At 32.2% G+C, this 25,818-nt stretch overlaps 1 protein-coding gene, 1 long non-coding RNA gene and 1 pseudogene across 3 annotated transcripts; 2 read left to right on the top strand and 1 right to left on the bottom strand.

Moving 5' to 3' along the window:
• Nucleotides 1-104: 104 nt before the first annotated feature.
• LOC110689044 lies at nt 105-7,897 on the top strand (annotated as a pseudogene).
• Nucleotides 1,837-5,945, bottom strand: LOC110688969. 2 transcript variants are annotated; one of them, XR_002504746.1, is made up of 4 exons: nt 5,687-5,945; nt 5,464-5,570; nt 3,200-3,268; nt 1,837-2,257 (listed from the first exon to the last, which is right to left on the bottom strand). It is a non-coding gene; the product is annotated as an uncharacterized LOC110688969 (long non-coding RNA). The 2 variants fall into 2 exon arrangements; XR_002504745.1 differs by having other exon boundaries at nt 5,464-5,945.
• Nucleotides 7,898-13,015: 5,118 nt separating the features above from the next.
• On the top strand, nt 13,016-24,998 carry LOC110688970 (structural maintenance of chromosomes protein 4-like). The gene is made up of 28 exons (XM_021865715.1): nt 13,016-13,367; nt 13,460-13,549; nt 13,715-13,816; nt 13,913-14,089; nt 14,210-14,340; nt 14,674-14,752; nt 14,855-15,012; nt 15,095-15,170; nt 15,305-15,433; nt 15,503-15,647; nt 16,322-16,452; nt 17,429-17,581; nt 17,690-17,879; nt 18,091-18,224; nt 19,372-19,530; nt 20,902-21,210; nt 21,306-21,482; nt 21,619-21,702; nt 21,793-22,002; nt 22,101-22,190; nt 22,272-22,393; nt 22,478-22,633; nt 22,715-22,822; nt 22,909-22,969; nt 23,771-23,905; nt 24,005-24,092; nt 24,396-24,468; nt 24,557-24,998. The coding sequence occupies exons 1-28, from the start codon at nt 13,200-13,202 to the stop codon at nt 24,675-24,677; spliced, it is 3,756 nt and encodes a 1,251-aa protein (XP_021721407.1). The 5' UTR covers nt 13,016-13,199; the 3' UTR covers nt 24,678-24,998.
• The last annotated feature ends 820 nt before the right edge of the window (nt 24,999-25,818 follow it).

Raw genomic sequence — 25,818 nt, forward strand, 5'->3', positions numbered from 1 at the left:
GATAATATAAATCAGCCATACTCCCTAATAATATTGGTCAATGTACCATTAAACCTTAAACGTTTGAAACTTAAAACCACTAAAAGTCAAACATACCAAATTGAATGATGAATTCATCTGCCATTAAGCAAATCTCCGAATGCTTTGTGAAGCCAAAATATGTGGTTGAAGAATCAAAATTGCCATACCACCTTTCTCCCACGGATTTAAGCATGCTTTCTTTTCATCACATCCAAGCCGGTCTCTTGTTCACCAAACCTTCCCATCTAAGTGATCATCAAGAGTTTTCAATCCTTTCGTTCCTCGACGGACTTAAGGAATCACTCTCTATCACCCTCGTCCATTTCTACCCATTAGCAGGTCAACTTGTCTCGGAGGTAGATGAGGATAACCACCAATGTCGCGTCTATGTAGATTGTAACAAGGGCCCTGGGTCAGATTCATCCATGCCGCCTTAGGCATGGTTAGGGATGGTAACGGGTCGGATCTGGATCGGGTCCGGATGGACCCGGATCCAGATCCGTTTTTGTATATAGGATCCAGATCCGACCCGGATCCGTCGGGTCTAGAAAATGAAGACCTGGACCTGGATCCATCGGGTCCAACGGATCCGGGTCCAAAACAGGTCCAATATATTTTGCCTAATTTTTTGCAATAAATGTAATGTTCGGGTCAAAAAAATTATTTCAAACTTACGTTGTTGGTTATTAATTAAGTTCAACCCCAAATTAACCAACTTATACACTCATATTTTGAATTAAAATTATAAACATTAAAAAAAATACGATGTTACATATGAGCTAGCGAAAAAACAATGATGTTGTATATAATATGAGCATCCAAAATTCATCTCTTGAAAGGGTTAATCTTTATCATTACTAACATTATCAACATTTTTAATAAAGAAACAAACAATTTTAGTTTTTTTTAATAGGAAAAATTAAAAAACGGGTCCACGGATCTGGATCCGGGTCTAGGGCCCAGATCCAGATCCGTTTTTGTCAGCAAGACTCGGATCCGTCGGGTCCAAAATTTGAAGACCCAGATCCGTGAAAAACGGATCTGGATCCACGGATCCGGGTCGGGTCCAGATCCATTGCCATCCCTAGGCATGGTTAATCATGACATTCTTTTTCCAAAGGACGTACCTTTGGTTGTACGGTCATTTTTAAACCTTTATGAAGAGGTTGTGAACTATGACGGTCACACAAAACCTTTGTTATCGGTACAAGTTACTGAGCTCTTAGATGGGGTGTTTATTTCGTGTTCTGTAAATCATTGTATCGCGGATGGAACTTCCACTAGTACAAAACTAACCTCAAGTAACACCCATAAAGTGTTAAAAGTGTTACTATAGACAATAGGTAACAGTTTATTAGGTGATACTTCCGCCCATGTTACCTAAGGTCTTATGTAACACTTTGAGTAACGTATGGTTACACTTTCAGAAGTGTTACCATAAACCCTCTTATGTATCACGTATTATATCATTTGTATCATTTTTAAAGTGTTACTTCTTATTTCTTAAGTAACACTTACTTATCTTTAGTAACATTTTTCAATCATATAGTGTCACTTTTTCAACATTATGTATCACTTTGTCAAACTAATGTAACACTATGTTCATTATTAGGTAACATTTTTCGATCTTCTTTTGACATTTAATAACACTTTATTTGACATTATGTATCACTTTTTGCAAACTAATGTAACACCATATTAATGAATAGGTAACATTTATTATTATTATTATTATTATCATTATTATTGTTATTATTATTATTATTAAAATAACTTTAATATGTACAGCAACAAAAAATTTGAAATTATCACATGTAATAGTCAATAATTTGAATTGAAATTAATTTCATAGTTCTTACAAAAAACATCCATAAACACCAATTTTTTTAATCTAATAATCAAAATAAAAAGAAAGTGAACTTCAGTCTCTTTTAGACCTTTAATCTCTAAAAAACAGTCAGCGCGGTTGCAGCAAACAGTAGTAACAATAGCACATAGCAGCAGCTAGCTAGCTAGAAAAAACATTGGGAGTACTTGTGCTAACTGCAGCCGTAGTTGCAAGTGCGGCACTTATCACAGTGGAAAATCTATTTTGCTGAGTTTCAACAGCTATTCTGGGATAAGAGACCATTTTCGTGTCCACAAACTGGGATTGAACAGCTGAACTAGACTCTACGCGAACAATTTCTTCTGTGTTTGCAGCTAGCACTTCCTTCCCCCTGATTTTCTCCAGATCCTGCAGAGTACAGGAGCAAAATATCTGATTAATTCATTGTTAAAGGACATCATAATGCCATATGACACTCATTATGTTGGTAGTATTTTTTTTATAGTATCAACAGCAGATGTCTTTCTTTGATTGCAGCAACAATTTTCCATCTTAAAGAACTCTCCTACTGTCCTACACATACCTACAGATATATGGATATATAAAATATGATAGATATGCTCTCATCAATCAACATCATCCCTGATCCAGCAAGTGCCACTTTGATTACAAAGATGATCAGATATCATCAATCATTCAGCATTATCCATATTTCAAAGCATAGTCCATAATTCATGGGCTCATCAAATTTATGCAAGGAAGTACCATCAAATTCTATAATTTACCCAACAGATGAACAATGTACATATATTAAGATACACAAGGTCTTGATCTGATCTAAAGTGTCAAAATGTAGCTTCAGAGTATTCATATCTTTTATAACATGAGAAGCAGGCCCAAATTCAGGTATCAGGTTATCCAAGAGTACTGAACCAACTTATAAAATTTACAAAGGCAGAAAGGTTTATATAATTAAATATGGTCTCAACCACTTAGAAAGACACATACATATCAGGTAACACAAAAAAAAAAACAAAAAAAAGGGTAACACAAAGCAATCTTATTCTGATACAACTGAGCAAAACAACAATAGTGAATTGTCATTACCATCAGACAAATAAAGACTGATATAATTGAGCAAACCAAGATTGTAAACTCTCATTACAATCAGATCAATAAAGTAAGGGGTTATCACGCAATTCTAAACTCAACAGATATGTAAAAAGCTTCTAGACTACGTACATCCCAGCCTGATGGTTTTATTCTTGCCAATACTAAAGTCTGATCAGCTATAATCACGCAATGCAAAGATAAAAGTGCATTGAAATTGTGCCAATGGTAGAAATTTACCTTAGTGAATTGAAGCCGGCACGTATAAGTCGCCTGCTGCCCAAGCACTTAAAACCACTCAGCTCAAAACTGCCAAATGTAAACTTTGTCACTATATAAAATATCAGACCTTGAAAATTTGACTTGCAAAATAGAGGTCAGAGTAAATTTTGTTACACTACACTTAACCACTAACTTACAAAAATCATAACATAACAAGTTCAAATAGAAAAAAAAAAGAAAAAGAAAAAAAGCACTTATATAATAGTTCAGATTGCCCCTCGGCAGTTAAATGAACATGCTAGAAAATGGTAATGGTATCCTATCAACAGTGGCGGAGCCAGGATTTGTAATCCGGGGGGACAAATTTCAAATGTTTAATAAATCGACAAAATTTTTTTGATAACATAATTGCTTAATATGCAATTAAAATCGCATATGAAATATGACAAGTATTCTTATATGACAAAAGAGGAGTGATTAAAAGATTCATTGCATATATATTAAGAAAATTATCAACCAAAAAAATAATTTTTTGTTGGTAAACCCCAATTTTAAGTTATGTAATAAATATGATTAATCAAATAACAAGCATTTAAATAAATTGATAATAGATATAAAGAGATTTGGGTTATATTCGAAAAAAATAAACACAACTTTGTTTGACTATTGAAATTATTACAATGTAATCTATAAAGTAAAATTAGTTCCAAATAATTAAAAAAAATAATAATAAAATAGAATTTAAGCGCACATAATTAAAGAGATGAAAAAATTACGAAAATATGTATTCATCAAAAGATCATATATAGTCGAATAACACATTAGTAATCATTATCAACAAGGCAGTACGCCGGTACTTGATTAAATAGCTAAATGAGAGTAGTTAGAGGTTTAAAGATTTATAATACTGTACTTTAAATATACGAAGTATATATTATACACTATATAACGAAATCCAAATAGAAGTAAATAAAAGGGAAAAATCCAAAATCAAGAAAAAGAAGTTAAATGGGAGCACTATGTATAAACTATAAAATGAAATAAAAAAATCTTAAAAGAGGAAAAAGGAATTAAAATTAAATAAAAATATATATTTGTGAAGACTCGATCCTAGAAATGAAGGAAGAAACAAGCCCTATTCTAAGCCCAACAACCACCAGACCATATTTAGCCTTTATGGTACAAGTTGCACATATAATATATATATATATTGTTATTTACTGAAGCCTTTTATGCTTACAAAAATAATTTTTTTATTTTTTTTTTAAATATGGGGGACAGCTGTCCCCCCATGTTCCTATAGTGGCTCCGCCACTGCCTATCAATGTAGGTAAGAAAGGAGTTGATCTGAATGAGTACAACCTTAGTGGCCAAACCTGAAGGGTGAAAGAAAGTCAAATGCTAGAGAGTAAGTCGTTGAGCATTACACAATCAGGTGACACTGCACTTTTTAGCTTATTATTGAATTGCATTGTTTTATTACTTTCTTAATATATGGCCAAAATTTCTAATCATGTTTGTAAGGTGTGTAGTAGCTAGTATTGTGATATTTTATCTGTATACTTTTTCCTGTTATATCTTCCTCTCAATAACTTAAAGTTTCTTTATGAGTCCATGGAATTCTGGAAGAGAAAGGCCACTACCACCAAGACATTCCCATTGTTTAAAATCTGGAAAAGTCTTATTGAAATTTTGTTCGAACTTTATCAGAATATATATTTTTAACAAGTACAAGAAAATTATGTTATCACATCTGTAGTAGATTGTAAAAGTAATTTCAAATAGTAGGCACATTGATAAGAATACCAATCTGAAACACCAATGTTGGCTAGAATCTGATTCACCTCTTCCCTAGTTCTACTTCATTCAAATGCTAGCTATAGCTAGGGTGGGGATTTAAGCTTGCAGCTGCTGCCTCGCCAAGACTGCTGAATTCATCTAGTTCACATATATTTAGGAATTAAATCAACTATTTCTGTTAAAATTAACAACTTCACATCATTCTTAATGAATATTTGATGCTTTATAGGAAAAGCATTAAAATTTAAGATCAATAATAAGATACATATAACATCGTTTAAACAAGAAAAGTTCATTAATATACAAAAACAAAATGCATAAAATCGTGAATAACAATAGATGTAAATTTCAATTTTAATTAGTTAAATAGAATCCAACCAACAATATAAACCCTATAAACTAGATTGTAATAATATAATTCACATGAAAATTATTGATAACATAACCAAAAACGTGGAAAATCCACCAAATTAACAAAATACCTGATTGGAAGCGCGAATTAGATGAAATCAGAGATGACTAATTCAACTGTATTTGTGATTTTGTGACAATTGAAACCCCAGATGGCGAATTTGTGACGAATGAAACCCTAGATGGCAAATTGAACGAAAAATACTGATTTTGTGATGAATTTCGCAAGGCAACAACGAATTGATGAACTGTATAACCAAAGATATAATGAAGTAATGAACACCGTAGTAGTACCGTATGCTATTATTCCTTCGCTCTCGAACTCTCGATTCATTTGATGATGTTGCTTGTGATTCAGATGATGGTATTTATCGATGATGATGATTGATTCAGAGGATGACGCTGTTAATAATGAAGGCGACTCCATTGATTGTATAATCTAAACTCATTCAGAGAGAGAATGGGTATTTGAGCAAGAATGAGAGGAGGAGATGGATTAGAATGAGATGTTAAAAAAAATGAAAAATAAAGGGTACCGCTCATTTTTTTTCTACAATGAGATTAGAAGAAAAAAAATATTTAATAAGGAAAAAAAATAAAAAGGATTGAGCATAAATTAAGGGTTTGTTCTGTTCACTTTATTTTCACTTATTTTAAGTTCAGTTAAGTTCGGATAAGGGTTAATAAGTTCAGATAAGTTCAGGGTTAATAAGTTCTAAATTAACGTTCTCCTCACCTTATTTCCACTTATTATATTTATATAGAGTTATTACTAATCAAGATTGCTTTTCACTTTTTTTTTTTTTTTTTTTTTTTTGTAAAATTTTATGTGTTTTATTATCATGATTTCATATAAGAATAAAGTAACATTTGCATAAAAAATAAAATTAAAGTAACGTTATACTCATAAGTTATGGTAAGACTAGATAAATTTTGCTTATATAAAAGTTAAGCAAATCAACAAGTTTATTATTTTTGTGAATAAAACAAAGGGAAATTAATGAGAATGAAAGTCAGATCAACAACAAAACCAAAAGAGAATTTTTATTATTTCTAAACTATAAAATAGTAGAGGATGATACAGAAGAAGGAGATGATGAGAATGATGATGATGAAGCATTAGAAGATTAAAATTTTATTTGGTGTTATTGCAACATACACTTTTGCTTGTTTCAGTGTTTATTTTTTTTAATATTTGAAATTATCAAAATGCTAATATTTTCATATTTTATTGCTTTTATTTTAATATATTGTTATATATATACTCATATTACCAATATGTTACACAATATGTTTCAAGAATGACAAATAATGTCTACTAAAGTCTTATAAGTGTTAATAAGGTTTAATAAGGTCAAATAAGTGAAAATAAGTGTTAATAAGGTGTAATAAGTTCAGATAAGTTCAGATAAGGGTTGATAAGTTTAGATAAGTTCAGTTAAGTTCAGATAAGTAAAAATCAGGTGAATAGAACACACCCTAAGTGTTACATAGTAGTGATACCTAATATAAAAGTGTTACCGTAAAGTGTTACATAATATTAATGTGTTACAAAATATGTTAATTAATACGACAATGTTACAAAAGTGTTACGTAAAAATCAAATAATCCTAAATTTTTTAAAGTGTTACCAATGGGTGTTACTTAAGCCCAATTTTGTACTAGTGTTCATATTGGCATTTTTGGAACAAATGGTCCGAGATACATAGAGCAATAATTCAAAATAATCAAAATTATGATAATTCAAGTAGTCTACCAATCCACAACCGCTGGTTCCCTAGTGATTATACTCCGCCAATTGCCCTCCCCTTTACCCATCCAGACGAATTCATAAGACGATTTGAAGCTCCTCAACTTAGAGATCGGATCTTCCATTTCTCATCGGAATCTATAGCAAAACTAAAAACCAAAGCCATCGAGGAAAGTAACAACACCAAAATCTCTTCCTTTCAAGCGTTGTGTGCACTTGTTTGGAAGTCTATGGTTCGAGCAAACCGCTTACCTAATGATCAAGTTATCCATAACTACTTACTAGCTTATACCAGGCATAGGATAGATCCACCCTTGCCCGAATTCTATTTTGGAAACTCTATCAAAGCACTCGACACGAGTACTACATCCGGTGAATTACTTGAAAACAGTCTAGGCTCGGTTGCATCATTGTTGCACCACTCAGTGGCGAATCTCAATGATAAACTTGTGCGTGACTTTGTGAATGAATGGATGGAATCTCGTTGTTGTTTCCATCATGCAGACCTCCATGATTGTAGCACGATAACAGTAGAGAGATCGCCAAGATTTGACATGTATGGCAACGAATTTGGTCTAGGGAAAGCAGTAGCTGCTCGTAGTGGGTATGCGAACAAAGCTATTGGGGTGATATATGCTTGTCCAGGACACGAAGGGGGCGGAGCTGTCGATCTCGAGATATGTTTGCCACCTGATTCGATGAATGCTCTTAAATCAGACCAAGAATTCATGGCTTTTGTATCATTGCCGAAGTAAGGATAAAAATCCTTGACTTTCGTATATTATGTTTTGTTGTGGTTTATTTGCATGGTTTAATGTTTAAGAAATTTCTAATTTTGTAAGCAAATTGTCACTTGTTAAGTGCTGCATGCTATTTCTATTTCACTTAATTAGAGTTGCATAAGAGTGATCTTCTAGCGTATTGTTCTTGGAAGGACACCATTTTGTAAGCTTCAGTTTTGAGTGTTTATACAAGTTTATTTAATTCTTGTTTTTATCTTCGACCTTAAAGTAATGTTAGAACCATTTTGTAAGCATCAGCAATAGTTTGTCTCAATTAGTTTAGCCATATTGTTATGTGACATTATTATGTAACATATTCTTGTGCGCCTCAACCATTGGTATCATATAAAATTTGAATCATTACTGTTGCTTCGTAGCAAATAAAAAATCTCTAATGGTTGGCTAAACTTTATAATAAACTAGTTTGGTGCCCCGTGCGATGCCCGGATTGTTCGTTGAATTATAATCTAACATTTCTTTTGAATAAAATTATAATTCAATTTTTTGTACGTCTAAAATATAGGTATTTTATCGAAAATAAAACTCTAAACTAACAATTTTATCCTAAAATTCTATTCAAATAGAATTTTAAACTAACTTTTTTTATCTTAAGAAGTCTATTTAAATCTATCCAACGTGGCGTGACACTTGGCGAAAAAATGGAACGTCAAGTGTCGCTGCCTCGTGACCTGGCTAAAAGTTTAGCTTTATATATTAGTTATATGATTTGTAACTTGCATGAACTTTTTTTTTTTTTGTTAAATCTACTAGTAGCTCAATCTGATCTGTTGAGCCAATGAGCTATATCATTCGCTAGCTAGTACTCGCTACATTTTTGGACTTGTTCTCTTCACCTGAAACAAGATCCGGTCTGAATTTTTTAAGGTCTGATCTGGTATGATCTAAATTTTTCTGATCTAATTTGGTATGATTTAACAATTTGACTAAAATTTGACAGCATTTTAATACTAATCTATAAAGAAAAACATTATCAAAATGGAACTTTTTAGATTCGCCTCATCATAAACTTTTTAAACATGTAATTTTCATAAAAAAAATTATAGGAAATTAACGATATTTAACATTAAATAAAATGATAATCAAAGGTTTTGATCTGGTCTGGTGTGATCTGATTTGGTCTGATCTGATACGAAATTATTATGGAATAAGTAATAAGTATCTAATTAGTTGAAGAGAACAAGTCCTTAATGTATGCATCAATTATTGAGATTGCATAAGTTTGTGGAGGGTTTATGTCGTTATTTTTATTTTTATTTTCATATTTATATGTAATCATACTAATCCGCCTCTGTTATTTTTATATGCATTACTTTCTATACATAATATGAAAGTATCATATTAGATGCATCCATTGGCGGACTTATACATATAAATTTTATACTTAAATATTATTTAAAACTAATAATAATATGATATAGACCCTTTTTTTATATATAGAAAGGCTAGTACGAGTATACTGTATTTTTACTCACAAAATCTGTAAACATGTCGTTTTACTCATATCTTTAATCACAAATTCTTAACTACACACTAGTGTAGCTAAACTAGCTGCAACAAATTTAAATATGAACATATATTACATAAAAAATGAACATACGTGTTTTTCTCTTCCTTATATTTAACTCTATCTCTCTTCTTCTTTCTTAGTTCTATTAATTTTCTCTCTCTTCTGGTTTATTCTCAATTCAAGATTTTCTCTCTCCTATTTTTTCCTTTTCCTTAAAAGTTTACTTTATTACTTCCCTTCAATCTTTAAACTTCTTTGTCCTACTCCGGATATTCTTTAATTCGTCACCACTGTAGCATTCTCCATCGTCATCATCTTCATCGCGATCATGAATCTTGAGGTAATTTAATTTAATATATACATTTTTTTTTGTGTTTATGAATATGCATATGAATGTTGTAAAATTGTTGATTTCTATCAATTATGTTATTGATAAATAATTATTGTCTCTATGATGAATCAAGATTAGATTTAAGGTGGAAATTCAAATTTTTTGAGTTAAAATAATTTCAATTGAACTTGTGTTAAATTAAAAATGAACACGAGTTTTTTAAAATTGAACAATTTTTGTACAAATTGAATATTTAGTACACTAAAAATGAACATTCAGTACATAAAAATGAACATATTTTAACGATTTATTTTAGCTTTATTCTTCGTAAAATTATTATATACAACGAATTTAAACCTATATGAAAATATGAAATCATGTTCATTTTAATGTATTAAATATTCATAATATTATTTGACGCGGCCTGTTCATTTTTTTACGCTTTTTTTATAATAAATTATCATTTATTTAATGTGTTCATATATTTATACGAAATGTTCATTTTATTTGGCATGGTCTAGCTATTTTATGATTGTATGATAAATGTTCATTTTTTTTACATGTTTGCTTTTTATTACTAAAAGTTCGTTTTTTTACGCGTTCAGTTTTTATTACTGAATATTCCTTCTTTACGTGTTCATTTTATTTAATTAAATGTTCGTTTTTAAAGTTGTGGTCTAGCAAATATATGATTATATGATAATCATGTTCATTTTTAATAAATTGTCAATTTTTTATAACTTATTCACTTTTTAGTATTAGACTAGTGAGTGACCCCAGACGTTGCCCCGGGTTGCTATTGTTGCAGACGTACAATCAATAATTTTTTAAAAGGCTTTCTAAAACTGCAATTGTCATTGTCAAACCAAAATTGAGGTATTATTTGGATATAGTATTTTTTTTAATTTTTAATATATTTTAACTAAATGTTTATTTTAAAGAGCGTGGAGTTGATTTAGGCGAATCGCGAATATATTATCTGGGTTATTTAATTTGAGCCAAGCGTTTGGGCCTTTTTTTCTTGTTGCAGCTATAATGTAGCTAAGACCCACTGATCTTTCATTTGGAGCTACTCTTAGCACAATAGGTCTTAGCTGCATTCTAGTGCAGCTAAGATAACTACAACAAGGGAAGGCCCAAACCGCAAGGTCCAAATCAAATAATCCAAACAACATGTTTGCGATCCGCCCAAATCAACACTACGCTCTATAAAATGAACATTTAGTTTGAATAATATGAACATGAAAAATTGAACATTTAATAACAAAAAATGAACACGTAAAAAAATGAACATTTAATACTAAAAAGTGAACATGTTATAAGAAAATGATCATTTATTAAAAATGAACATGATTATCATATAATCATAAATTTGCTAGACCACGACCTTAAATTGAACATTTACTTAGAAAAATGAACACATATAAAAAAAAAAAGAATATTCAGTAATAAAAAGTGAACACGTAAAAAATGAACATTCAGTATTAAAAAGTGAACATGTCAAAAAAAAAACATTTAGTATATTAGTAACGAACCTTTATCATACAACCATAAATTTGGGATCATATTAGAGGTGATCAACATTGGCCCGACGCGGCCCAAAATAGGGCGGGTTTGGGTAAGCATAAAAATGCATTTTTAGTTTAAAAGCCCGAACCCAGCCCAAAAAGCCCGTTTTGGCCCGATAAGCCCGCTACTTTTTTACGAGTTTGGGCACGAGAAATTGTGTTAAGGCCCGGCCCGACCCGATTTTTGATCACCTCTAGATCATATACTTCAGAAATTCTCCGTACATATCATATACTTCTTCATCACTTCTTACTTGTTTCTTCACTAATTCCAAGTTTGTCTTTCACAAATACAATAATCTATACTCACTAAAATATAACAAACAACAACAAATAATTAGAATTTTCATAATGATCACAACATAGGTTCATAATAATTATTTAGAATGCTCATAATATAATCATCAATGCAGTAGTTAAAAATATAAATAACTATCAATCTATATGTCATATATGTTCATAATCAATAACAAATATGTTCATAATAAATAACGAAACATACATATTCATAATAAATTGTTTACATTTTCAATACTAAATGTTCAGATAATTTAACTTTCAACGTATTATATTCCACTTTCAACCGAATAAAAATGAACATTTCATAAAAAAATCTATGAACACTTTAAAAAATGAACATTTAGTATTAAAAAATGAACACATAAAAAATGAATATGTAACGAAAAGTTATGAACATTTAGGATATTAATAATGAACATGATTTTCATAAAGGTTGAATTCATTGTATATAATTATTAATGAAAAATAAAGATAAAATGAATTATTGAAATATGTTCATTTTTTGTGTATTAATTGTTCGTTTTCGGTGTACAAAATGCTCATTTTGTAGTAGATGTTCGTTTTTAAACTCCTACGTGTTTATTTTTTTAACAGAAATTATAGTCAAGATCGATTGTAATTATTCAAACTCTAAAAAATTGAATATACACCTTAAATATAATCTTGATTCATCATAGAGAAAATAATTATTGATTTGTAACATGATTAGAAATCAAAAGAAAAAATAATCAAAAGAAAAATAGAGAGAGAGGAGAGAAAAAATGACTACAATTAAGGATATTCATTAACAATTAAGCAATTTAATTGATATTCATCAGAAATTCATAATAATTTCAAATAATCAAACAATAAATCATCATGCATGATCAACAAAATCATACAAATTACAATTACAAATTGATAAAATGTAACCTCCATTGTTTTTTTTGACCTTCAACTTTCTCTCTCCTCCATTTTTTTTCTTTCCTTTTGAAAAAGCCAATTAATTGAATCTGAAACTCGTAGATTTAGGAAGAAAAGAATATACCCATCAAAACACGAATCACTAACTCAAAAATTTATATAAACGAAGAAATTTTACACGGGAAAAATAATGTTAACAAAGAAACTCAAAGAAAAATGTTAGAGGAAGAAAGGAGGAGGATAAGTTAAGCTTGTATTTTGTTACAAAATTACTACTTTTCATCAACTATGTACTGCGTTTGGAGGTGACGTATATGCGCTCTTAGCAATTAAGGCCTAAAGATGGACCAACAACACACAGTCCGATTTCAAGCCCCATAACGATTCAATTTTTGGTTTTCCCGCCTAAATGCTCACCAGTCAACCTTCTACACATTCTCCATTTATTCCTTTTTCAAAAAGTTTCCACTTCTCACTCTCTATTTTCAAACTCAAGAACAATAACCAAACGTCACTGAAATCACACCTAGAGTCGCAACTCGTGACTCACTCTAATCTCATTCCATCTACAAATCTCACTTTCATTTCAATCACAACAACTCAAATCACAAATTCCATCTACAAATTCCCTCCCTTTTAAAAGAAATGGGGAAAAAGATGGACCGCGGCGCCGATTCGGCGACAACAACAACGACGACAGCGTACGAGTCGACTGAGTCCGGGTCTAGAACTCCGAGACTCTTCATTAAAGAAATGGTCATGAGAAATTTCAAATCTTATGCTGGTGAACAACGTGTTGGCCCTTTTCACAAGGTTAGGGTTTATAATATATCATCAAATTCACTTCAATTGATTTCTTATTCAAAAAATTGCTAAGTTTTTTAGATGTTGTTGAATTTTGGTAGAGTTTTTCGGCTGTTGTTGGACCAAATGGAAGTGGAAAAAGTAATGTGATTGATGCTATGCTCTTTGTGTTCGGAAAAAGGGCAAAACAGGTGATTTTAATTTCCAATTTTTATGAGTAATTCTTGTTTATTGAACTTAATTTTGATAAAATAAACAATAAATTAATGCTGTTTGTACAAAAAATGTGATTCATTTTTGGTTAAATTGAATTTAGATTAGTCCAAGTGAAATGATTTTGATTTTGAATTTTACAGATGAGATTGAACAAAGTTTCTGAGCTTATTCACAACTCGACAAATCATCTGAATTTAGAAAGTGCAGGTGTATCAGTCCATTTTCAAGAGATTATTGATCTGGTAATTTTATTTTTCGCCGATTTGCTGTTGCAGTAGTTTCTGAATAGGGGTTATATGTTGGGGGATTTGTGGTTTCTGATGTATTGTGTCATGTAGGATGATGGAGAATATGAAGTTGTTGATGGGAGTGAATTTGTCATTACAAGGGTTGCATTTCGAGACAACTCTTCGAAGTATTACATTAATGATAGAACAAGTAACTTCACGGAAGTTACAACTAAATTGAAGGCAAAAGGAGTCGACTTGGATAATAATCGATTTTTGATCCTTCAGGTCTATTAGTTTTTTTTGAAATTTAATTTTTTGGTTCAATTTTCTTCTGTTTGTTTCAGTGTATTTCATACAAAGTAACTCATGTTGGTTGGATGCTGTTGTTGTTGGGTTGTTAACTAGGGTGAAGTTGAACAAATTTCACTAATGAAGCCGAAAGCTCAAGGACCTCATGATGAAGGGTTTCTTGAATACTTTGAGGATATAATTGGGACTAATAAATATGTGGAGAAGATAGAAGAGTCTTCTAAGCAGTGAGTTTTCTATATTCAGCTTTTAGTATTGCAAGATGATAAGTAATTTTCTTTGTATTTTTGGTAATGCTATTTAATCTTTGTGAAGTTGGTTCAATTTTTTTTTGATCTCAGGACATTTGAAGTTGTGTACCATGGAGGAACTGAATAGATTTAGGCGGTTAAAACAAAAATCTTTAAATACAATTTATAGAGCAATTGGACCTTTCATGGTTGTATTCTTGTATAAGCATATTAGCTGTGAGCTGCTTTTGCATTGTGCTGTACTCCTGTCAGGTTTAAGATTACAGCAACACATTCATTAACTTTGTTTAATAAAATCTGTGTCATCAGGTTAGAAGATCTAAACGAGAAGAGGTCTGGAGTTGTGCAGATGGTCAAGTTGGCCGAGAAAGAAAGAGACAGCTTAGAGGTATTAACTATTATATATTTCATTATAGCCTTTGTGCGTGTTATGGACTTTGAAGAGGCAAATGAAAGTCTTTTACTGAATCTGTATTCTCATGATTAACAGGATGTGAAGAACGAGGCAGAATCGTATATGCTGAAGGAACTTTCACTGTTTAAATGGCAAGAGAAAGCTACAAAACTTGCTGCTGAGGACAACAATGCGAAAATGGCTGAGCTGCAAAATAACTTGTCCAGCTTGGAAGAGAATTTGAAGTCGAAAAGGTGTTCTTGGAAATATGTGATTAACACAATTTTCCTCTTATATGAGTGTATTTGCTAATGTCATTTTAAACACTTGTCTCAGAGAGGAGATCAAGGGAAATAAATCTACTTTGAAGGAGCTTGAGACTTTGCACAATAAATATCTCAAGAGACAAGAGGTTTGCATCATTTGATTTCAACCTTTTATATTTCGTATATAGTTGCACATTTTAGGTGTTGAAGCTGATATTAGCTCTTCCGCTAAATCTTGATTGCTTTGTCAATTGTGTGTTATGCATGTTGTAAATCCCAGGAACTTGATAATGACCTCAGGAGTTGCAAAGAGGAGTTTAAAGAGTTTGAAAGGCAAGATGTGAAATATCGTGAAGATTATAAGCACATGAAGCAAAAGATAAAAAAGCTTGAAGATAAAATTGATAAGGTTGGATTAATGTCATTGATTGAACATACCACTATTTTGGCAAATTTCTAACCATCGGTTTCAAAATAGGATTCGTCGAAGATCAATGACTTTACAAAGGAGTGTGAGAATGCCACACAAGCAATTCCGAAATTAGAGGGAGATATTCCTAAGCTGCAAAAGCGCTTGGTGGAAGAAGAGAAGGTTTTGGAAGAAATAAAAGAGAAATCTAAAGGTGGATTTTCACTTTTATATAAGTTTATGATGCATTGTCATTTTCTGCTGCCTGAGTGATTTATTAATGTTCTTGCTGTACTTTTTTATGCTATATGTTCTAATTTCTCAAAGGACTGCCCAACCTTCGAGGTCTATAGAGGAGTTTACGAAAAATGTTTGTCAGAATATACTGCTCGTCTTTGTTGCCTTGATTCTTGTGCAAGTTTTGTAGTTTGAATCTCTGAAATACCTATTTCCATTGCTTTGGAAATTTAAGCTTTCAAATTTTAATGTCTAAATATTTTGAAATCTTTGAGCAGTCACTATTCCAAATATAGCAAGGTGCATTGGATCATTAGAGTTTTGTTTTTGCTTAAAATTTCTTCGTTCATGTTTCACAGACTTGTGTAGTTGTGTTAGCTGGTTTTTGGTAAACCTGCATGCTAAATATCTTTGATAAATTGTTATTATTTTACAGCGTAATCTGTTCTATTTTTTATGCCAACTATATTTGTTATAGTACTGAGAATATTTTTTGTGATGGACAATGGTTGTATTGTCTTCATCATAAAATTCAGTTAGAAACTATATTCCAACTTGAACCTGAACTTGATCTCAGATTCTAATATTCTATACATCTTTTGTGAAAAATGTCAATCTTGATGAATCATTTTTCTTTGAAAATGAAATTAGGTGAAACTGAGATTCATCGTTCTGAATTGGCCAAGGTTCGCGCAGAGTTGGAACCTTGGGAGAATCAATTGATGGAACATAAAGGGAAACTGGAAGTTGCATCTACAGAGCGGAAGCTTTTAAATGATAAGGTGATTCAAAAAACATAAGCAACTTTGATGTCGGCGTCACTCAGCTATGCATGCATTTGATAAAATGTACTATAATTTTTGAACTGAATTGTTGAATTGCTATATTGCTTATGTGATCAGTGAACCAAATGCAGTGCCTACATGGCTGTGGGGAAGATAATTTATTGAGCTGTAGGTGAGGCGTGCGCGTGCCTTGTAGAGCTTGATGTAATTACAGTAGTTAAGCTTTTGCGAGAGATGGTTTACTGCAGTTGTTATGTGCTGCGTAGTGCCTGATAAATTACAAAAGTCCTTGTTTTTTGTACTCCCTCCGTTCTCAATTTAAAGTCCCATTTTCTTTTTTCACAAGTTTTTAGGATGATAAATAGAAAATATGGTAGTAGGGTTTGGTTGGTTAAAAGGGAATAAGTAAAACAAGAGAGTGTAGTTTGGTTAATTAAATGTGAAATACAAAATAATAAAGGTAAAATGAGACTTTTAGTTAGGAACAAAGTTTTGGTGAGAAATGAAATATTTTTTTGGATGCAATAATGTATTCTGATGCAACATGTTTGAAGCTCATTAGCTTGATTTTTTGTATTATTTTTTTAGAAAATAAATGCCTAGCTATTGACCCTAGAAATATGTGGCTTGCTTTTGAGATGGTTCTCGTCTTATGCATCTGCTTCAAGTGTGCTGGACACCCTGTGACTTTGAAATACTTGGTATGGTAGATTGGTAGTATTCTGGTTTTGGAATAGGTAGACTGATGCGTTCTTATGCTAAATTCTTGATTTAATGTGCATAAATTTCATATACTACGTATTTGATTATTCACAGGTTATAACTCAACTGGAAAGTTGTTTTAATATATTTGGTTGGATTGCTGGAAGAATTATGATGCTTTTCTGTTCTGTTTTGTTATGATGAGCTCATGTACTTGCCTTTCATGAGTATGATCTTTATTTGTTAAAAGTGTTTTATTTGTTTACTTCAGCATGAAGGTGCACAAAAGGCTTTTGAGGATGCTAGAAAGCAGCTGGAAGATATAAGTGATAAGATTAACTCTAAATCTGCTGCAATCACAAGCATTAAAAATGATTTGGAGAAAAAAAAGTCTGAGGCCGTTAATGCTCGTAAAGTAGAGCAAGTAAGTGTATTATTGGTTCAACTTTTTGTTTATGATTGTTACTTTGTCAAAACTTGCGTATTATTTTATCAGAGCCAGCTAGAAGACTGACCTTTTGTGACTGGACAGGAATGTGTCAAGGAACAAGAATCTTTGATTCCTCTTGAGCAAGCTGCAAGACAAAAGGTTGCTGAGCTTGTATCTGTTATGGAATCTGAGAGGAGCCAAGGATCTGTGCTGAAAGAGATCCTAAGAGCGAAGGAAACAGATAAGATAAAGGGAATACATGGGCGAATGGGTGATTTGGGTGCTATAGATGGTGAGTCTGTAGATGCAAAAACAGTTGATCATAGTTATAACACTGTTTTATGATGTATGAATAAGTTATTGGGATTATTTTCTGTGTTCGATTCTGTCATGTCCTATATCTTTATAGTAAAATATATCATAGTGTAATGTCATGGTCTACTTTTGGCTCCTTATATTCCTATCTTATTGACTTTATTCACTTGTTTTTGTTTCCAATGCAGCTAAATATGATGTTGCTGTGTCAACAGCATGCCCTGGCCTTGACTATATTCTTGTAGAGACAGCTGAAGCAGCCCAAAAATGTGTAGATTTGCTACGTGAGAAAAACCTTGGTGTTGCGACCTTCATGATACTGGTACACTTTAAACATTCTTTCATCGAAATCACTAGTTCTATTGTTGACGCGGTTATATCTCAGAAGTAGTCCAAAATTTCCAAGGATGATAATTGCTAGCACATCTAAGTTATGTATCTCATCCTTTTAAAGAAATGAAATAATAAGTTAAAGTAACAAAGTGAGGTTCAGGCTATATAGTCGCCAAAAGAAATTTGAGCTTATCAACTTTCATTGAAGTTGATTCCTTAAATTAGGAACAGCTTTAGCAAATTAAGCTTTTCAATAGAAAATTGTTTTAACTTGTGTATTTATTTTTAAAAGTTTGTGTGACTGTTCTTTCCGATTCATATTTTTGTTTTGAAAATTGGGTTGATAGATATATAAAATCAGCATATTGGTGGGCATGACATGTGATGGTTATAATATCTAATGGGACCATTAGGCTTGCACTATTGTTGAGAGAAATTTCATCCATTGTGTTTTTGTACCCAAAAAATAGAATGAAAAACAACTTGTAAGTTGGGATTGTCTTGTTAAGGAGGTGTGAAAAACACTGGGAGAAGATACCAAGAATGCCCATGTAACTACAATCAAAGGAAAGAGAAATAAGGTGGGTAATAATGGATATTATTAAATTTACTCAAGGATATCATCAAATTTATACAAGGGTATAAAGAGGTGTGTGAACACATGAAAAAAAGGTTTATGAAAGCAGAACATAAAGGGAAATGGTGCAAATAAAATGTAGTAATTTCCAAAAAAAAGAAAATGGTGCAATTAAACAAAAATCAAAGGAAGTAATTGACATAAGACATCATTCTAGCATGTTAAGGGTCTCTCTTATGGAAGAAGAAGAGCTGGAAACTTTCAAAATGGGAAACTACACTCTAGCAGTCTGTATGGATTATTACTGTTCAATGCTTGCTTTAATTGGGATTTTGACTGGTATGACCGCATAGCATACTCTTGATTCTTGAAAGAAATGAATTTTGTTGAACACATTTCTTGTATTCCTTTTGTATTAGCATTTCTTGGATTTGTGGTACAGCATTCAGGTTTATATATTAACAACTGTATTCCTGTGTTTCTGCAAGATATGCTGTTTGAATTCCATAAGACAAGTTTTACGTTGACAAACATTGAATTTAGTTCTTCCTTTTTGCAGGAGAAACAAGAGAGACACGGTGATCAGTTGAAGAGAAAAGTAAATACCCCGGAGGGTGTTCCTCGGCTTTTTGACTTGATAACAGTCAAGAATGAAAGATTAAAACTTGCATTTTTTGAGTTGCTTAAAAACACTGTTGTGGCGAAAGACCTTGAGCAGGTAATGTTTTCATCAAAAGCATCTTAGTATGTTACTTTGACCCCATATTTTTGCTCTTTAATTTTTCTCTGACTACTACGAGAAGATATTTCCATTGGTGATGCCTGACATTACTACAAGTAGCTTTGATGGATCTATCTTGATTATAAGTTGGACTACAGTTAAAAATTTACACTCGTTGAATTGCATGATATTAAGAGATGACCTTTACAAAACAGATGTCCTCATTGGTGTGAAGAGTTTTCTGTTGTTCTGCCTCCTAAGTCGAACCATCTAATATAATTGACAATCTGCCAATTATACATTGTTATCGGTTGTCAATGTTGCACTTAGCAAGAAAAATGTTGATATGTGTTGAATAGGTTATACATATTGAGTTATTTGAAAGCGTTGATTAGTTTAAATTTAAGTACTATTCTTTGACCTGAGCTAAGCACTTATATTGTTTATTTTTATTTTAGTATTAGCTTTAAATTTTTTATACTTTTGATTTAAATTTGCACATCTGAAGTTTAATATCCTTATACAGATTTGAACAAAATTAGTCTATCTAAAAGAAATCTCAGAAATTAGTCGGTCTGTTTTCTATTATTTTTATCTTCTATATACTGTACTTTCCAGTGATACTCCTAAAGTAATATCTGTACATAACTCTTATCAAGATAGATACATAAATAACTAACTGCAAGTAACAATTGGGAAACATTACAATAAGTTCGTGCTTTCTATATCATAATTTTAATTTCTAAAATTGTATAAGAGAAAAACATGTTAATTGTTGAGCTTATCTTTTATCGACAACCTTATTTGTCTGTGTTTATGTAGATCCATGTTGCCCCCTATAGTAGTTAAATCCTTTTTTGTTTCATTATTCTATAGGAAAATGGTAATTTTCATATTTTAGAGTAGAAAAGCAATTTAGGCAGAAAATTGTAAAAGAGGAAATGATGTGTACTTCTAGATGGAATGTGCTTATCGATTAATAGGAAGTATATAAAATAGATTGTCCCAAATCAGTAACTGGATGATGCTATCTTAAGTTATACTTTGTTTGATAATATCTTACCATAGAATGACTAAGGGAGAGATTAATCATTTTTATTAGGCTGGTGCATGTTCTTATCCTTTTTTACTAGTGAAATGTCTACCTAAAAGGCTGAGGTGATGAAAGCTGGAGTATAATTTACAGCGTTACACTGTTTCTATGTCAGTTGCTTGATGGTGGTTCAATAAGATCAAAACTCATTGTTTAATGGAACTCCCAATAAGATATTAGAAAGTTCTTAGCAACAATCTGTTGTGAAATCTGTTTTAAGTGTTAACTTGCTTGTGGAGGCTCCTATGATGATTTATCTAACTGTCTTTTTGTAGGCATCACGCATAGCATATGGTCAGAGCAGAGACTTCAGGAGAGTGGTTACACTGGAAGGTGCTCTCTTTGAAAAATCCGGGACTATGAGTGGAGGTGGGAATAAACCACGTGGAGGGAAAATGGGAACATCTATTCGTGCTGACACTGTTTCTAAAGAAGCTGTTGCTGATGCTGAAAAGGAGCTTTCTATGTTGGTTGATAAACTAAATGCAATTCGGAGAAAAATTGCTGATTCTGTTCAGAGTTATCAGTCTTTAGACAAAGCTATCCAACACTTAGAGATGGAATTAGCCAAGAGTCAGAAAGAGGTGAATCCTGCGATTGAAATTTTGTACAAGCTTTATGAAAGTACCTTTTTTTTTCATTGTTCCCGCTAATAACAGGTTGACTTTTGACTTGACAGATTGACAGTATGAATACTCAAAATGATTATCTAAAGAATCAACTTGAGTCTCTGAAGTCTGCTGCAAAACCAAAAAAGGAAGAGGTATCCAGGCTTGCTGCGCTCCAAAATATAATAAATGCAGAAGAGAAGGAGATTGCCAAACTTACACAGGGCTCTAAGAAATTGAAGGAGAAGGTATGATAATTGCACTTGAAGTAATATTTCTTCTACCTTCATTTTCATCTTGAAGTTTGTTGACTGGCTGATAATTGAAATGTGAGTGCTTAGCAACTAATTGTACAAAGTTTTTTTTTTTTTCATTGAATTCAAGGCATCAGAGCTTCAAAATAAGATAGAGAATGCTGGCTGTGAAATACTTAAAAACCAAAAAGCAAAGGTCGACAAACTCCAGTCTGTAAGTATCTGACATGGTGCTGACTGCATTCATTTTTAAAGAGGATTTCCAAATAAGAATTTGCCACTAATAGCTCTATTGTGTCATTAGGATATTGACAAACACGGGACAGAGATAAATCGTCACAAAGTTCAAATAGAGACTAGTGAAAAAATGATAAAAAAGCTGACTAAAGGGATAGGGGATTCAAAGAAAGAACAGGAATTTCTTCATCAAGAGAGGGAAAAGATGCAGTCAACATTTAAGGCAATAGAACAGAAGGCATTCGCTGTTCAAGAGAATTACAAAAAGACAGAGAAGGTTTTTCTCAGTCAATCTTGTTAATTAGAGTTCAACTTCAGTTAATAATTTGTGTTGCTAATTGAGACTCTTTAATCCTTGCTAATTTACACTATCAGCTGCTTGATGAACATAGAGAAGTTCTGGACAAAGCAAAATCTGACTATGAGAGCCTGAAGAGGAAAATGGATGAACTGCGGGCAACTGAGGTAGAATCTTTTGTTTTAAGTGTTTCTAGTTTAAATTTCATTTTATCTTCCTGTATTTAGTAACAGGTGATGCTGGTATAGGTTGATGTTGATTTCAAACTTAAAGATATGAAGAAACTTCACAAAGAGATGGAAGTTAAGGAGAGGGGATACAATAAAAAGCTTGATGACTTGCAGAATGCTATCATGAAGCATATGGAGCAGTATGAACTCACTTATTTGTACTGTATTTGTTTGCAAAGACTTATTCTGAACATATTACATTATGTATAATCTGATGTTTTCAGAATAGCAAAAGACTCTGTAGATCAAGAAAAACTAAAATCAACACTGGAAGACGAGACTCTTTCCATGCCTTGTAACCTTAAAAAGGCCTTCGAGATGGTAGCTTTGCTGGAAGCACAACTGAAAGAAATGAATCCCAATCTTGATTCAATCTCTGAGTACTTTTCTCCCTATTGACTCAAATTCTTTGAATTTATGCCGCTGCATACAGGTTACTAATTTATTGTCCAACATTTTAGATATCGTAAAAAGGTGGCATCATACAATGAACGGGTAGATGAGCTTAATGAAGTTACTCAAGAGCGTGATGACATTAAGAAACAGTATGATGAATGGAGAAAGAAAAGGTTAGTTTATTCTTTCCTCGTTTATCCTGTCTTTACCTTGGCATAATTTTATGCTTTTGAACTAATGTGGAAACACTTGTTTTCAGGTTAGACGAGTTCATGGCTGGATTTAATACCATTTCTCTGAAGTTGAAGGAAATGTATCAGGTCTGTAATTGATGGTTGTAAATATTTCTTCATTATCTATGTTTATTTATTTTTGCTTGTTTGGAATAGTTTAGGAAAGGAATATGAAGTAGAGTGATATCTGAAATTGCTAAATGCTTATGAGTGATTTTCGTATTGAATATATTAGTTGCCTTCTGTCTTTTCAGCTTGACTGTTTTATCTATCTTTTAGGGTGCTGCTTCCTTTGTTTCTCAATAATAATATGTAGTTAATGTTAGCATGTTTATAGAATTATAGTGTAATTAGTTAAAATGATGTACTTATTTAAATTTAGAAAGTGTATGCTTGTTTCTTTGAATGATATCTATGGTACATCGGTACCACATTTGTGTAGCTATAATGCTCATATACTTAATAATTGTGAGCCACCCTGTCATGCTAATGCACCTAGTAGATGATAACATGGATCAAATTCTTAAGGAAGTTGGCACATGTTAAGTTTTTATCGTGCATCTCCTACATGCATCCTCTTCCACACTTTGTTTGGATAGTAGGAAATAGAAGGCAGAGAAAGGGAGGGGAACAAACTCTCTTGTTTGGGTGAAAGGATTGGGGGAAGGAAGGGAAAGGAGGGATCCATTTTCCCTCTCATTAATAACCATAATCCCTCCAAAATTGTAAAGATCTGGAGGGAAAATGAAACCCACCTATCCCTTTCTTTCTTTTCCCTTCCTTCCTCTTGTTTCTCTCCCCTTCCTTTCCTTCCTATTTCCTATCCAAATAAAGCGCCAGTGTATTTGTGCATCATAAAGTGATTTTGATTTTATGACTGAGATGCAGATGATTACACTTGGCGGAGATGCAGAGCTGGAGTTAGTGGATTCTTTAGATCCTTTTTCGGAAGGGGTGGTCTTCAGCGTGAGACCACCGAAAAAGAGCTGGAAGAATATTGCAAATTTGTCAGGTGGTGAAAAGGTAAATTGCTAAATGTTATTCAGTTTCGTTTCAAACACTGCTCTCTTAATTTCCTTGATACTGGTCTTAACCTTTACTGGTTTACCTTTTTTCTTTCAGACTCTCAGCTCTTTAGCGCTTATTTTTGCTCTTCATCACTACAAACCTACCCCACTTTATGTGATGGATGAAATTGATGCTGCACTTGGTATCTTCTTAAATCATTCAAGTCTTCTTTTATTATTCAACTTTTTTTTTTTTAAATCCTTAAATTTGTGAATTCCTGCTGAATGTCACTCGGACTCTTTCATTTACCTCATGTGTCCGTGTCGACACGACTCGTGTCGGACACCGACACCGACACTTGGACACTTCATTTTTAACTAAAAATACAATTTTTTTCAAGAAAATGGGCGAGTCCGATACTTGGACACCTGTGTTTAATTGGACACTTCATCCGAGTCCAAGTAACATAGTGCTGAAGTGAGTTTGCTGTATCTCGTCTTGGCAGATTTCAAGAACGTTTCAATCGTTGGGCACTACGTAAAGGATCGTACAAAAAATGCACAGTTTGTAATCATAAGGTTGATATTTTTATAATCTCTTATGTCAAATTGTTATATATTTTCCTGACCTTACAATCTTATCTGTTCATTCTTATGTATCCTGCAGCCTTAGAAATAACATGTTCGAGTTGGCTGACCGGCTTGTTGGTATTTATAAAACTGATAATTGCACAAAGAGCATAACAATTAACCCTGGTAGTTTTGCGGTTTGTCAAAAGGCTGCCTGAAGGATGGAGCGGTTCGGAATTTGGAACAAATCATAATGTCGTTGCATAAGGTTGGCTGATTTATGAATGCGGCGATATTTATTGGTTACTGAAGGCTAATGTATTAAACGTCATATAAACATGCTTGTAAATTGTACACTCGGTAATGATAAATTTATGTTCATACTAGTTTAGCCTAATATATATGTGTATTTATTGATAGGTTTTTGCTGCTTATGCAACATTACTACATTAGTGATCATGGTTAGAAACTATTGGAAATGAAATGCAAGTATATTGTTATAGTTATTAGCTATATGGATTTGTTCTGCATACAATTTTTTACCGTTACCCCTATGCAGGTAGCACTGCATGCACCTCATTTCCTTCATAATGATGTTATCTTATAATTTTTCGGTTTTAGATCACATATAAATTGTTCATTTTTATATGTAAATGTTCAATTTTGTATTATTATAATACAACTTACTGTACCCAAATTAGTATTTTTTATTTCTTTTTTTATTTTTAAAAAGTTGTTTTAAATCAATTTGACTTAATGTTTAGTCAAATTAATAGGTTTTGTTTGAAAAAATATCTTACAATATAGATATTGATTGATTCAATTATAATTATAACATCATTTTAAATTATTACATACTAAATTCTTAAGCATAAAAGGAAACTCTTTTAACTTTCTAATGTACGCATGTTTAATTTAAAAATAAACTTAAAAACAATAAAATAAAAAAAACTGCAAATCTTAAACTTTAAAGATGGACTATGTAAATAGGAAAAATTGCCCGCAATAATTCGACTTTTTGCCAGTCCGCTGAAAATAATCTCACCTTTGGATTATTTTTAATAATCCCACCTTTACCCCCCGATCTTTTTTATTGGTCCCAGTTTACATGAAACCGGTTAAGAAGGTAAAGACTTGTGACGTGGACTAGGGGATTTAATTTTCCCTCTCTTATTCTTGACATGTCATCTCTCCCTCCCAACCACCCTCTGTAATATCTGAACTTTCTCCCTCCCTCATAACTTCTACAGCAGAGCAATTGAATATAGCTTAGAAAGTAGATCGATAGCCATAATTGAAGCTTCAACCACCTTCGTACGTTGCAGTAAAGTCCCAAGCTTCCATTTTTGGGGGAATTTC

The sequence above is a fragment of the Chenopodium quinoa genome, unplaced genomic scaffold (genome assembly GCF_001683475.1).
Source record: "Chenopodium quinoa cultivar QQ74 unplaced genomic scaffold, ASM168347v1, whole genome shotgun sequence".
Classification (NCBI taxonomy): domain Eukaryota; kingdom Viridiplantae; phylum Streptophyta; class Magnoliopsida; order Caryophyllales; family Amaranthaceae; genus Chenopodium; species Chenopodium quinoa.

Coding starts and splice junctions, on each gene's coding strand:
- LOC110688970 (XM_021865715.1), top strand. CDS start 13,200: ATGGGGAAAAAGATGGACCGCGGCGCCGATTCGGCGACAACAACAACG. Junction 13,817..13,912: donor TTCAAGAGATTATTGATCTG/GTAATTTTATTT, acceptor TGTGTCATGTAG/GATGATGGAGAATATGAAGT. Junction 15,434..15,502: donor TTGAAGATAAAATTGATAAG/GTTGGATTAATG, acceptor GTTTCAAAATAG/GATTCGTCGAAGATCAATGA.